General features: G+C 43.4%; 1 protein-coding gene across 4 annotated transcripts; it reads right to left on the bottom strand.

Moving 5' to 3' along the window:
* Window positions 1-6,375, bottom strand: NDUFB1 (NADH:ubiquinone oxidoreductase subunit B1). Of its 4 annotated transcripts, none has more exons than XM_049612297.1 (4): window positions 6,204-6,268; window positions 3,608-3,669; window positions 1,046-1,190; window positions 1-110 (listed from the first exon to the last, which is right to left on the bottom strand). In XM_049612297.1, the coding sequence occupies exons 3-4, from the start codon at window positions 1,183-1,185 to the stop codon at window positions 74-76; spliced, it is 177 nt and encodes a 58-aa protein (XP_049468254.1). In that variant the 5' UTR covers window positions 1,186-1,190; window positions 3,608-3,669; window positions 6,204-6,268; the 3' UTR covers window positions 1-73. The 4 variants fall into 4 exon arrangements, with proteins under 4 accessions (XP_049468254.1, XP_049468253.1, XP_049468252.1 ...); XM_049612296.1 differs by having other exon boundaries at window positions 6,123-6,209; XM_049612295.1 differs by lacking the exon at window positions 3,608-3,669 and having other exon boundaries at window positions 6,204-6,375.
* Window positions 6,376-9,950: the final 3,575 nt, after the last annotated feature.

Below are 9,950 nucleotides of genomic sequence, written 5' to 3'. Positions count from 1 at the left end.
TGAAATAATGAATGTGTTTTTATTTCTCTCCCAATTTTTAAAATGTGAACATTCTGTATTTCAGTCACAGCCTTTACTTCCAGGTGACTTCTTCATTGGGTCTCAATTCCCTGTGTGGAAATTAGAAAGGAAGGAAAGGAAAAGGTATAAATTAAACTTTCATGGGGGAGAAAAAGAAGAGCATGAGTTCAATATTTTATATTCTATTAAATTGACCCATTAAAGTTTTTATATAGACTCAACAGAGCCATTCTGTTCTCTCATGATTTTAAATTTTTACCAGCCCTTCAATTTCATTTTTCTAGATTTAGGAACCGTAATTTCTTAGTCTGTATGAAAGCTTTTACCCTCTGTTCACTTGAGGTTTTCTAAACCCTTTCTAATTCATGTGTGTGATCGTTCTTGAAATCCCTAACCATAGACCTCCTCTACATAGGGACTGTGAATGCTGCTCAAGCCTCTGGTCCCCGGAGCTTCTTCCCACCTAGGTGACACCCAGTGGCAGGCACCCTGCCTTGCTAACTACCTCTCTGCTGCCAAAAAAGCCATCTCCAGACACACCGGGACCAGGCAGCGATCAGCTGCCTTCTGATCACTTGGCCACCGTGTCTAGAGCTCTCCAGCAGTGTGGCTGCAAACATAGCACCGAGCCACTATTGGTATCACATATTTCAGCTACATTCTGGTTTATGTAAAATGCTGTCTGATAATGTGTGTGAAAGCCACATTAAAGTAGGCTTTGGTGAGCTAGTTTAAAACTTCGTTTCTATATTACAAATGTACCCTGAATGCCAAAAAAAAAAAAAAAAAAAAAATTCAAACATCGGAAATACCCTGTTCATAAACTGAAGACCTGTTATTCGAAAGGTAACCACTCAGTTTTATCCAAAGATTAAACAACAAATAATACTACAAAATGATAGCACTTGAATATAAGTTCTTGGGGGAAAAATTACCCTTTCTGCTTATTTTTGGCACACATGGTATTAAAGAGTATTACCAAAAGCTGGCCAATTGTTGGTTTAAAACAAACGTACAAACTAACCTTTTAAACAACAAACTCTTGTTCCGGAAGGCAGTTAGCTTTTCATCGCTCTTTTTGTCTAGATAACATCCAAGGACAAATCCCACAGGCACAAGTATATGTACCCAGTGGTCACGAACAATCTGAATTACGTTCATCATGAATGCTAAAAAAAAAAAAAAACCCACAAAAACAACAACAAAAAAGAAGAATGAGCAGAAATATAACTGCCTTTGAAATATCTTGAAAAATTGCATTTTGGGGCACATGGGTGGCTCAGCCGGTTAAGCTTCTGACTCCATTTCAGCTCAGGTCATGATCTCACTGTTGGTGTGGTCGAGCCCCACTTTGGGCTCTGTGCGGACAGCTCAGGGCCTGCTTGCATCCTCTCTCTCTGCCCCTCTCCCACTCGTGCACACACCCTCTGTCTCTCTCCCAAAATACATTAAAAAAAATTTTTTAATTGCATCTGAAACAGAGAGCTAATCCCGAATTTAGTAAATGTTAAAAGCATAATAAGCCTCTTCAAATTTGCTCAGCATCAGAATGCAGTATACAAGTTAAAATCTACTCGACGATTATATAGGTGACAATGGTTAATAGAAAAATTGCATTGCACTATGCGGTGCCTGGGTGGCTCAGTCGGTTAAACGTCCGACTTCGGCTCAGGTCATAATCTCACAGTTCATGAATTCAAGTCCTGAGTTGGGGTCTGTGGGGATAGCTCAGAGCCTGGAACCTGCTTCGGATTCTCTGTCTCCCTCTCTCTCTCTACCCCTTGCCCGCTCACACTCTCTCTCTCTCTCTCAAAAATAAATAAACAAAAAAAAAAAGTTTAAAAATTGCATTGCACTAAAATCAACTTATTAACTTTTTTTCTAGTTCCACTAGTGATCTGATATGGTACAGTGCAGAGAAATGGAGTATAAAAAATTCCACCTGCAAAAGCTGAGTATTTGCATCCTCCTACTGTTAACTTAAAACTTTTACACATGTGTAAAATCTTTTTAAGACCAAAAAAAAATCTTTTAGGACCTCTTACAATACTAAAATACAATTATACTATTATGCCAAAACCCAAATTCTTTAGATAAAGCTATAAATATTGAAGACTAATTTTTGACTTAGCAGTAATTGTGACTCGGATAAACCCCATTAGCTATGATACCGCTACAGCATAAAGCTGAAACTAATTTTTGAAAGTAAATGAAGATATGAGAGAAATTAAAAAAAATAACCACATTCAACAATGTCATGCTAGGGGTGCCTGGGTGGCTCAGCTGGCTGTGTGTCCAACTGCGGCTTGGATCATGATCTTGCCGTTCCTAAATTCGAGCCCTGCATCGGGCTCTATGCTGACAGCTCAGAGCCTGGAGCCTGCTTTGGATTCTGTCTCCCTCTGTCTCTGCCGCTCCCCCACTCTCTCTAAAATGAATAAACGTTAAAAAAATGTCATGGTAGATCTCAATATCAATCAGTGATTTTATAAAAGATATGGGCAGGAGGGAATTTACTTTCAGAGAACGACTACTAGGTACCGGAGCCATCATATAGTCTTATATGTAACATGAAATAACTATTATTATCCTAATTTTACAGATTAGAAAACACCTTAACCTAAAATTGAGTACAGAGCTGGAATTCAAACTCAGGTTTGCTCCAAAGCTCTGTATTCTATTAGATCACAATGCCTCTCTTCCTGAATTGATATTCCTGATCTCTTCCTGAATTCATGGGACTTAAGGGATTTTAAGTTCTAAGAGTTCCTAAAAGGTAGAAGAGGAAGAATAGAACTAGAAGCTACCAAATGGAAAATAAATTTGCATTAATTCCATAAAAACATAGTTGCATTGTCAGTTTTCTGTAAAAATGTGTACCTAAAGATGAACTCAAAATACATCTGCCTATATATGAATCTAAAATGAATAAATAATATACAATGGCTGAGAAGGCACAGGACAATACCCTAGTAAGAGAACACGTTACTGCCAACAAAAGTGCTTAGCACGAAACTGCTAGGATTAGGTAGACTGGATCCTGCCTCTCCTCCTACGATACCATTTCTCATACTTACACATTCTATTACTATATTTCTCAAACTTAATCACTATCTAAAGGCACTGGGCTAGAAAATGGCCATGAAGTGAAAAGCTGCACAATTACTATATACTCTATTTAACAAGGTGTAATATTACATATAGCAGGTTCCAGTCTGAATATCACCAATCTGGAAAATTATGAAAAGTAAATGAGGTATTTAAAATATATAACTTATAGTTCCGGCATTAAAGTTTTAGTCTATTGTCTACAGCTGTTATTCTCAAACTTGCCTGCACATCAAAAGCACCTGGGGAGCCCTGGGGCTCCTGGGTGGTTCAGTCGGTTAAGTGTCCGACTTTGGTTCCAACCATGATCTCATGGTTTTTGGGTTCGAGCCCTGCGTCAGGGTCTGTGCTGACAGTTCGGAGCCTGGAGCCTGGAGCCTGCTTCGGATTCTGTGTCTCCCTCTCTCTCTCTCTGCCTCTCCCCAGCTCGTGCTCTCTCAAAAATAAACAAATATTAAAAAAAAAAATTAAAAAGCACCTGGCAGTCTTTATCAAAAATAGAGACTCCTTGGTCCTCCTTCTGGGTGGGGTTGGAAAAACCTGTAACTCAAAGAATTGATTTAGTTAGCTAATTTGATGCAAATAGTTCTTGGGTAACCTCATCTTTTCTAGAAGATGGTGGCTCTCTTAGCATTGTGCCTTAAGTAACATTATTTGCATTTAGATACAAAGCACTTTTTGTGAATCTGACCAAGTGCCCACCAAATTATAGCCCCTTGTTTTATAAACTTGAGCCAGTCAAATATGGGAATAATACATGCCTTAATCAAACAATGTAACTTTGAAAGCAGGAAAATGCAGAATACTAGACAAGATAGGCCTCTGTAGAAATCAAGCTCTCATGTATTGTCACCTGTTGCTACAGATTCCTCAAATTTCTTAATAAGGGTCAAGCCTAACAGCACAGCAGAGTCAGATAGTGTTTGCATTTAATTTTTTTTTTAATGTTTATTTTATTTTTGAGACAGAGAGAGACAGAGCATGAGTGTGTGTGGCGGGGAATACAGAGGGAGACACAGCATCTGAAGCAGGCTCCAGGCTCTGAGCTGTCAGCACAGAGCCCAACGTGGGGCTCGAACTCGTCAACCGCGAGATCATGACCTGCGTTGAAGTCAGACACTCAACCCACTGAGCCACCCAGGCACCCCGAGATAGTGTTTGCATTTTAAAAAATGCCTGGTGACTCAGTCCGAGACTGTTTTAAATAAGCCCATGGCCACCTGTGGGCTATAAGCCATTATTGTTGGCATTCTTCCAACAGGGCAAGTAGGTATTTTGTCTGGCTCTACTCTGAGATTCTGAGAAGATTCTGAGACAAGCCTCTGAGGCCCTGGCTCCATATAGGCTCTCACATATATTCCACAGGTGAAGACTGGTCGATGGAAGGATTCTGTATGTTCAAAATACAGAACTGGGTCCAGCCACCATGATTCTATTGCTAGGAGGTAAATGACAAATCTTAGTCCCACAAGCATTTCGTATTACACTTGTATCATCTATCTAATGGACTTTGGGAGCAGTGGCACTGAACATAATTTGTCCCCTGTATTTCACTGTGAGTGGATGACCAGGGAGGACAAAGATTTATGGACCTAAGAGTGAGCTAGAATGATTCCCGGAAGAATGGCTAGAAGGTGGAGTATAGACAGGCTCTGGTCATGGGCCTAAGACCACAGAGGGCTTTCAGTGATGGACAAACAGCAGTGAGGTCCTGGGACAGACTCCAATGAAACAAGCCTAGGTTTGGATGAAGAGTGACATCCACATGGGTGACCAAGAGAAGACTGCACTTAGTACTGTCTTCTTTCCACGGAAGACTCATGAAAAATTCTGCTTTTACTTTAGAACTGGGACTTGCTATGGTATTCCTAAGAAAAACGAATTGTTTTTTCTCTTACAGACTCAAGGAATCATTAACTTATCACCTGTCCTCTGTTACCAATGTTCCAAATTTTTTGCCCTACCTCTAGAAAGAGCAGACTCATATAGCACTGTCAGGTACGGTTCTTACTGCTTTTCACCATCACTAACCTCATGTAATCTTCACAACACTATGCGTGTCTGCACTAATGTCCCCGACGTAGGAGGCACATTTTTTTCATGAGGAAATCCAGGGACAATCAACTTGCATAATGTGACAAATGCAGTTAAGTGGTAGAGCTGGGATTAATACTCAGGCAGGGTGGCTCCTTGGTTCAAGCTACTTGTGCTTTATTGTCCGTTAAGGTAACTCTAGAGGTAAACATTTAGACCGACCTCACTCAGGATTATCTTATTTTTCTTAACATTACTTTTCCTTCAACCCAATTTTTCTCGCGTAACTTCTAAAAAGAAAACTGAATCTGGTATGCATTTTTGTAAGCCAATTTACGTTGTAAAAACATAAATGAATAGATATTTCAAAAATTAAATCCTAATCTCTAATAGGTCCCCACAGCACTTTAGATCGACATTTTTTTGAACCATATATATGATCGATGAAAAGCAGTGCGGGATGCGTGGAGAAACTGAACTGCTTGAGATCTGGAAACGTCTTAATGACATATCCACCCTGGAAACCAAGCACAAATGCAGTATTACATTTTTTAAGTGATGTGTGTGTGTGTGTGTGTGTGTGTACGCGCGCGCAATGGCCGGCTCAAGAAGGTTTGCGATTTGGAAGAGAACGAGGTTTCCAATCTAGAGCAACGAGGAGACAGAACGCTGAAACCTGGACGAATATGTGATGCTGGCAGAGAAGCAGCGGCTTCCCTCCTTGAGCCTGGAGTGCGACCCCGGCCTGTAACCTCTGCGGCCCGGCCAAGGGCGGTCACCGGGTTATCCCTTAAAGACGTTTTCCAATAATGACAGCCTCCCACCACCCTTTCCAAAAGCCGCCAGGCGCAAAACGGGAGCCCAGCCGTCCCCGGGAAGAAACCCCCATTTCCCTTCCCCGTCTCCACCGCTCGCAAGCCCCGGGCCACCCCCCCCCCCCCCCCCCCGCCTACACGTACCGCCGCCGAGGGCTTTCCTAGAGGTGGACCCTCCCTGCCTACACAACGGGGCGCCTCGGCGCTCCCGGATCCGGGACCCACCTGCGGCCTTGGTGCCAAAAAGGACCCCACGACCCAGGGCAAAGGCGAGCCCAGCCACCGGCGCCGGCGGAAGCTGCGGCCTTGGGACCTGCCATTCGCCACGCCCGCTCGAAGAGAGGGGTGGCGGTGGGAAACCAAACCCCTTCTTCCTTTTCATGTTTGACTCTTCTCGTATTTATTTTAGCTTTTCACACATTATAAATTTTCTAAAACTACACCTTCGGTGCAAGATGACGGGACTTGTTGGGGTAAAGCGCCATCTCCTTCCCACAGCTTCGTCTCTACCCCTCGAAGATGGTATCGCCCTGGGCCTTCCCCGCCTCAGCGGCTCGCCTCCAGTTTCAAAATGGCGGCCGCCATCGGGGGGCCTTCTGCTGGCTGATCGTCACGGGTGCTGCTGAGCGAGCATCAGCTTTTCTCGCTCTTGAACCTGGATTCGACTAGGGGTTGGGAAGGGCAGTGGACGGCGTTGGGGGAGGACTGACGAGGCAAGTGAGGGCGGAGGAAAGGAGTGAGCCCTTTGGTGGGGGAGGGGGCGCCCTCGGCCCTCAGGGGAGACCCTGGCTCCAACTCGGGCCGGGTCTCTGCTGGGGACGTGCTCCTGGGGTTTCGGTTGCGACTGTCCTGGCCGGACCTGGCAGAAGTGCTCAGCGAGGGAAAGAGAAGTGATTTCTCCGGGGGTCTAGAGCTCCCGGTCTTTGTGGCAGTCCGTACGGTTCACTCCTATGTGCTCCCCCCCCCCCTTTTTTTTTTTTTTTTTTTTTTTTTTTGCTGTTTTCCTCTGCCCTGTTTCTCGGCGTTGGAGGAGTTAATCTGACGCCAGCTTTGGCCTCGTGGTTACCGTGTTCTTGGACTCCTCGCTGGGGGTCTTCCCGTGGCCTCGGGTTCAAAGGCCACGAGACTGCTAAGCACTGGGCACGAAGTAGGCGTCCTTTTTAGTTAATCGACTCCGGGGACCTTTTAAGATGTTAACCACGCTTTATTAAAATTGTCTTGGCCTTCCGCGCCTCGCGCCCCCCAGCCTCCCCACCCTCCCAGCCCTCGCTTTGCCCTCGAGCGCTTCCACCGTTACTGTTTTACTAGCTCTTAAGTAAACTGGAGGTCACACCAGCCTTAACACTGGCAAGTGTGGCCTCCTGCCACCTGCCGAACCTGAGTTATCAATTACTCATCCCCAGTTTTTTTATTTTGCAACTCTTGTGATTTTTTTTTTTTTTTTTTTTTTTAAGAAGCCGCTTCTCTTTCTGAACTAACCAGGAAGAGGCTTTTTTGTACCACGTGAGTTCAAAGGCCAACCCAGATTCCTTCGTTTTCCCTTGGATTTTGTGTAGTTCCTTTTGGTTGTCATCAACATGCAAGGTCGTTATTGAGAGAGCAAGGAACTGTAATTGGTAATTGGGATGAATGAGTCCGTCAGACTCAAGGAAGCAATTTATGACCTGGTTAGGGTACTGTGGTTAGGTTAGGATTTGAGTGCTGTGCTTGATGCTGGCGATACAAAGATGATCAGTTTTGCTCTTCGCCTATACATTCAACGTCCATTCAACAAACATTCTCAGTGCTGTTTGTGCTAAATGAAAATAAACCGCCCGAGGCCACCAAAAAGGCTTCACAAAGGAATAACTATTTGAGCTGGGTCATGAAGGGTCACAAGGAATTTACTAGGCTGGGGAGGAGATCATTCCTGGCTGCAGAGATTTGAGAAGTTTGGCGCGCTGAGGGAGAGTGGGAAGATAAATGTGCCGGAACATGCAGTGCAAGGGTGGTTGGCGAAGGAAGAGCGAGATTGAGAGCCACTTGTGAAGGACCTTGATTTCCAGCTAAGGAGTTCAGGCTTTATCCTGTAGTTAGAGGGGAGCCAGTGCACATACTTTGCACAAGGAAAGGGCGTGAGTGTGTGTGTGTGTGTGTGTGTGTGTGTATACACACACACACAGGGTGGTCTCTGACAGCTGTACAGAGAATCAATTTGGAATAGGAAAACTAGATAAGAGGAAATTGCAGTCATTCAGGTAAGGTAATGTGTGCCTCAATTGAAGTAGGATAGTAATGGGTGTGAAAGAAACAATTTTTTTAAAAGTTTATTTATTTTGAGAGAGGGAGAGAGCTCGTGGGGGGCGGGGGCAGAGGGAGATAGAATCCCAAGTAGGCTCCATGCTATTTACTCAGAGCCCAATATGGGGCTTGATCTCACTAATTGTGAGATGGTGACCTGACCCGAAATCAAGAGTTGGACGCTTCACCGACTGAGCCACCTAGGTGCCTGGAGAGACCTTCCTGAATAGGATTCAACTGGTGGCAGCAATTTGGTGGAGGGAGGGTGACTCCAGAGGTTTTGGGCCAAGGGACTAAATGGTTGGTGATACCATTAAAGTCAAGCCTAAGATGGGGCGCCTGGGTGGCTAGGTCGGTTAAGCCTCCAACTTCAGCTTAGGTCATGATCTCGCAGTTGGTGAGTTTGAGTCCTGCATCAGGCTCTGTGCCGACGGCTCAGAGCCTGGAGTCTGCTTCAGATTCTCTGTCTCCCTCTTTCTGCCCCTCCCCTGCTTGTGTGCTTTCTGTCTCTCTCTCAAAAATAAATAAACATTTAAAAAAAAAAACAAAAACAAGCCTAAGGCATGTACATCAGAATAGAATGGTGCCAGCCTGCACCTTAAGGAGTGGCAGAGCACAGTGCTCTACAGACGAAAGCATGGGTTTTAGAGTCTAGACCTAGTGCTGTTACTGCAGCCGTGAGCTACATGTGGCTGTTGAGCACTTGAAATTGTGGTTAGATTGATTTGAAATATGCTGTAAATATAAAATACATACTGAATTTCAAAGACTTGGTAAGAAAAACGATGTAGAATATCTCAATTTATTAATAATGATTACCTGCTGAAATGATAATATTTTGAATATATTGGGTTAAATAAAATACATTAAAAGTAATTTCACCCAAAACTTTTCAACGTGGCTGTGAATAAAATTTTTAATTACATTTATGGCTTGCATTATATTTTTGTTGGGCAGAGCCGATGCCGTCTAGACTAATGATAGAGGAATTTGTAAGGAGGTGGGATTTGAACTGGGTCTTGACACAGTGGTGAGCTGGCGCCCTCCACTGCCGGTTAAAGCATTCAGGTTTTTGTTTTTTCAAGCAGTAAGAAGCCTTCCAAGATTTCTGAGCAAAGGATCATTAACCTGGCAGTAATGTTTAGGTTGAGATGAAAGGGAGGAAAGGCTGGAGGCAGAGAAACAGAGAAACCCAAATGTAAGGTAATGAGGTCCTGCTTTAAGGTACTGGTGGTAGGAATGGAAAGGGAATAATACATTTGAAAGCATTTTGAGGCTAAGAAAAATAATCAGGAGTTGGTAACAGACTGTTCAAAAAAAGTAAAGGAAGGAATCAAACATGTAGAATTTCAAGCCTTGGTTACTTAGATAAGAACTAATGAATTCATGTCATATAGTTACAAAGTACATTTGAGACCAAAGGCATTTAGTCTCAAAATAGAACCAGCAAAGTCTAAAGGAGGAAGTAGTTTGCTAAATACTCTTCCTTTTCATCTCCTTGCTCTCTGTATCTTACCTAATCAATCATCCATACCAGCTGATTTTCCTAAAATACAGAATTTCCTGTATTATGTCATCTTATTTGATAATGGATCTTAAAATGTTTCTCTGTTGCCTGAAGAACTAGATCCAGAGTCCAAGGCCTTTATCTGGCCCTTTTCTGTTCATTAGAATTTTTCTTTCATTTTTTTG

This window comes from Panthera uncia (assembly GCF_023721935.1).
Source record: "Panthera uncia isolate 11264 chromosome B3 unlocalized genomic scaffold, Puncia_PCG_1.0 HiC_scaffold_1, whole genome shotgun sequence".
Lineage (NCBI taxonomy): Eukaryota > Metazoa > Chordata > Mammalia > Carnivora > Felidae > Panthera > Panthera uncia.
This window is presented reverse-complemented; position numbering and strand designations above follow the sequence as displayed.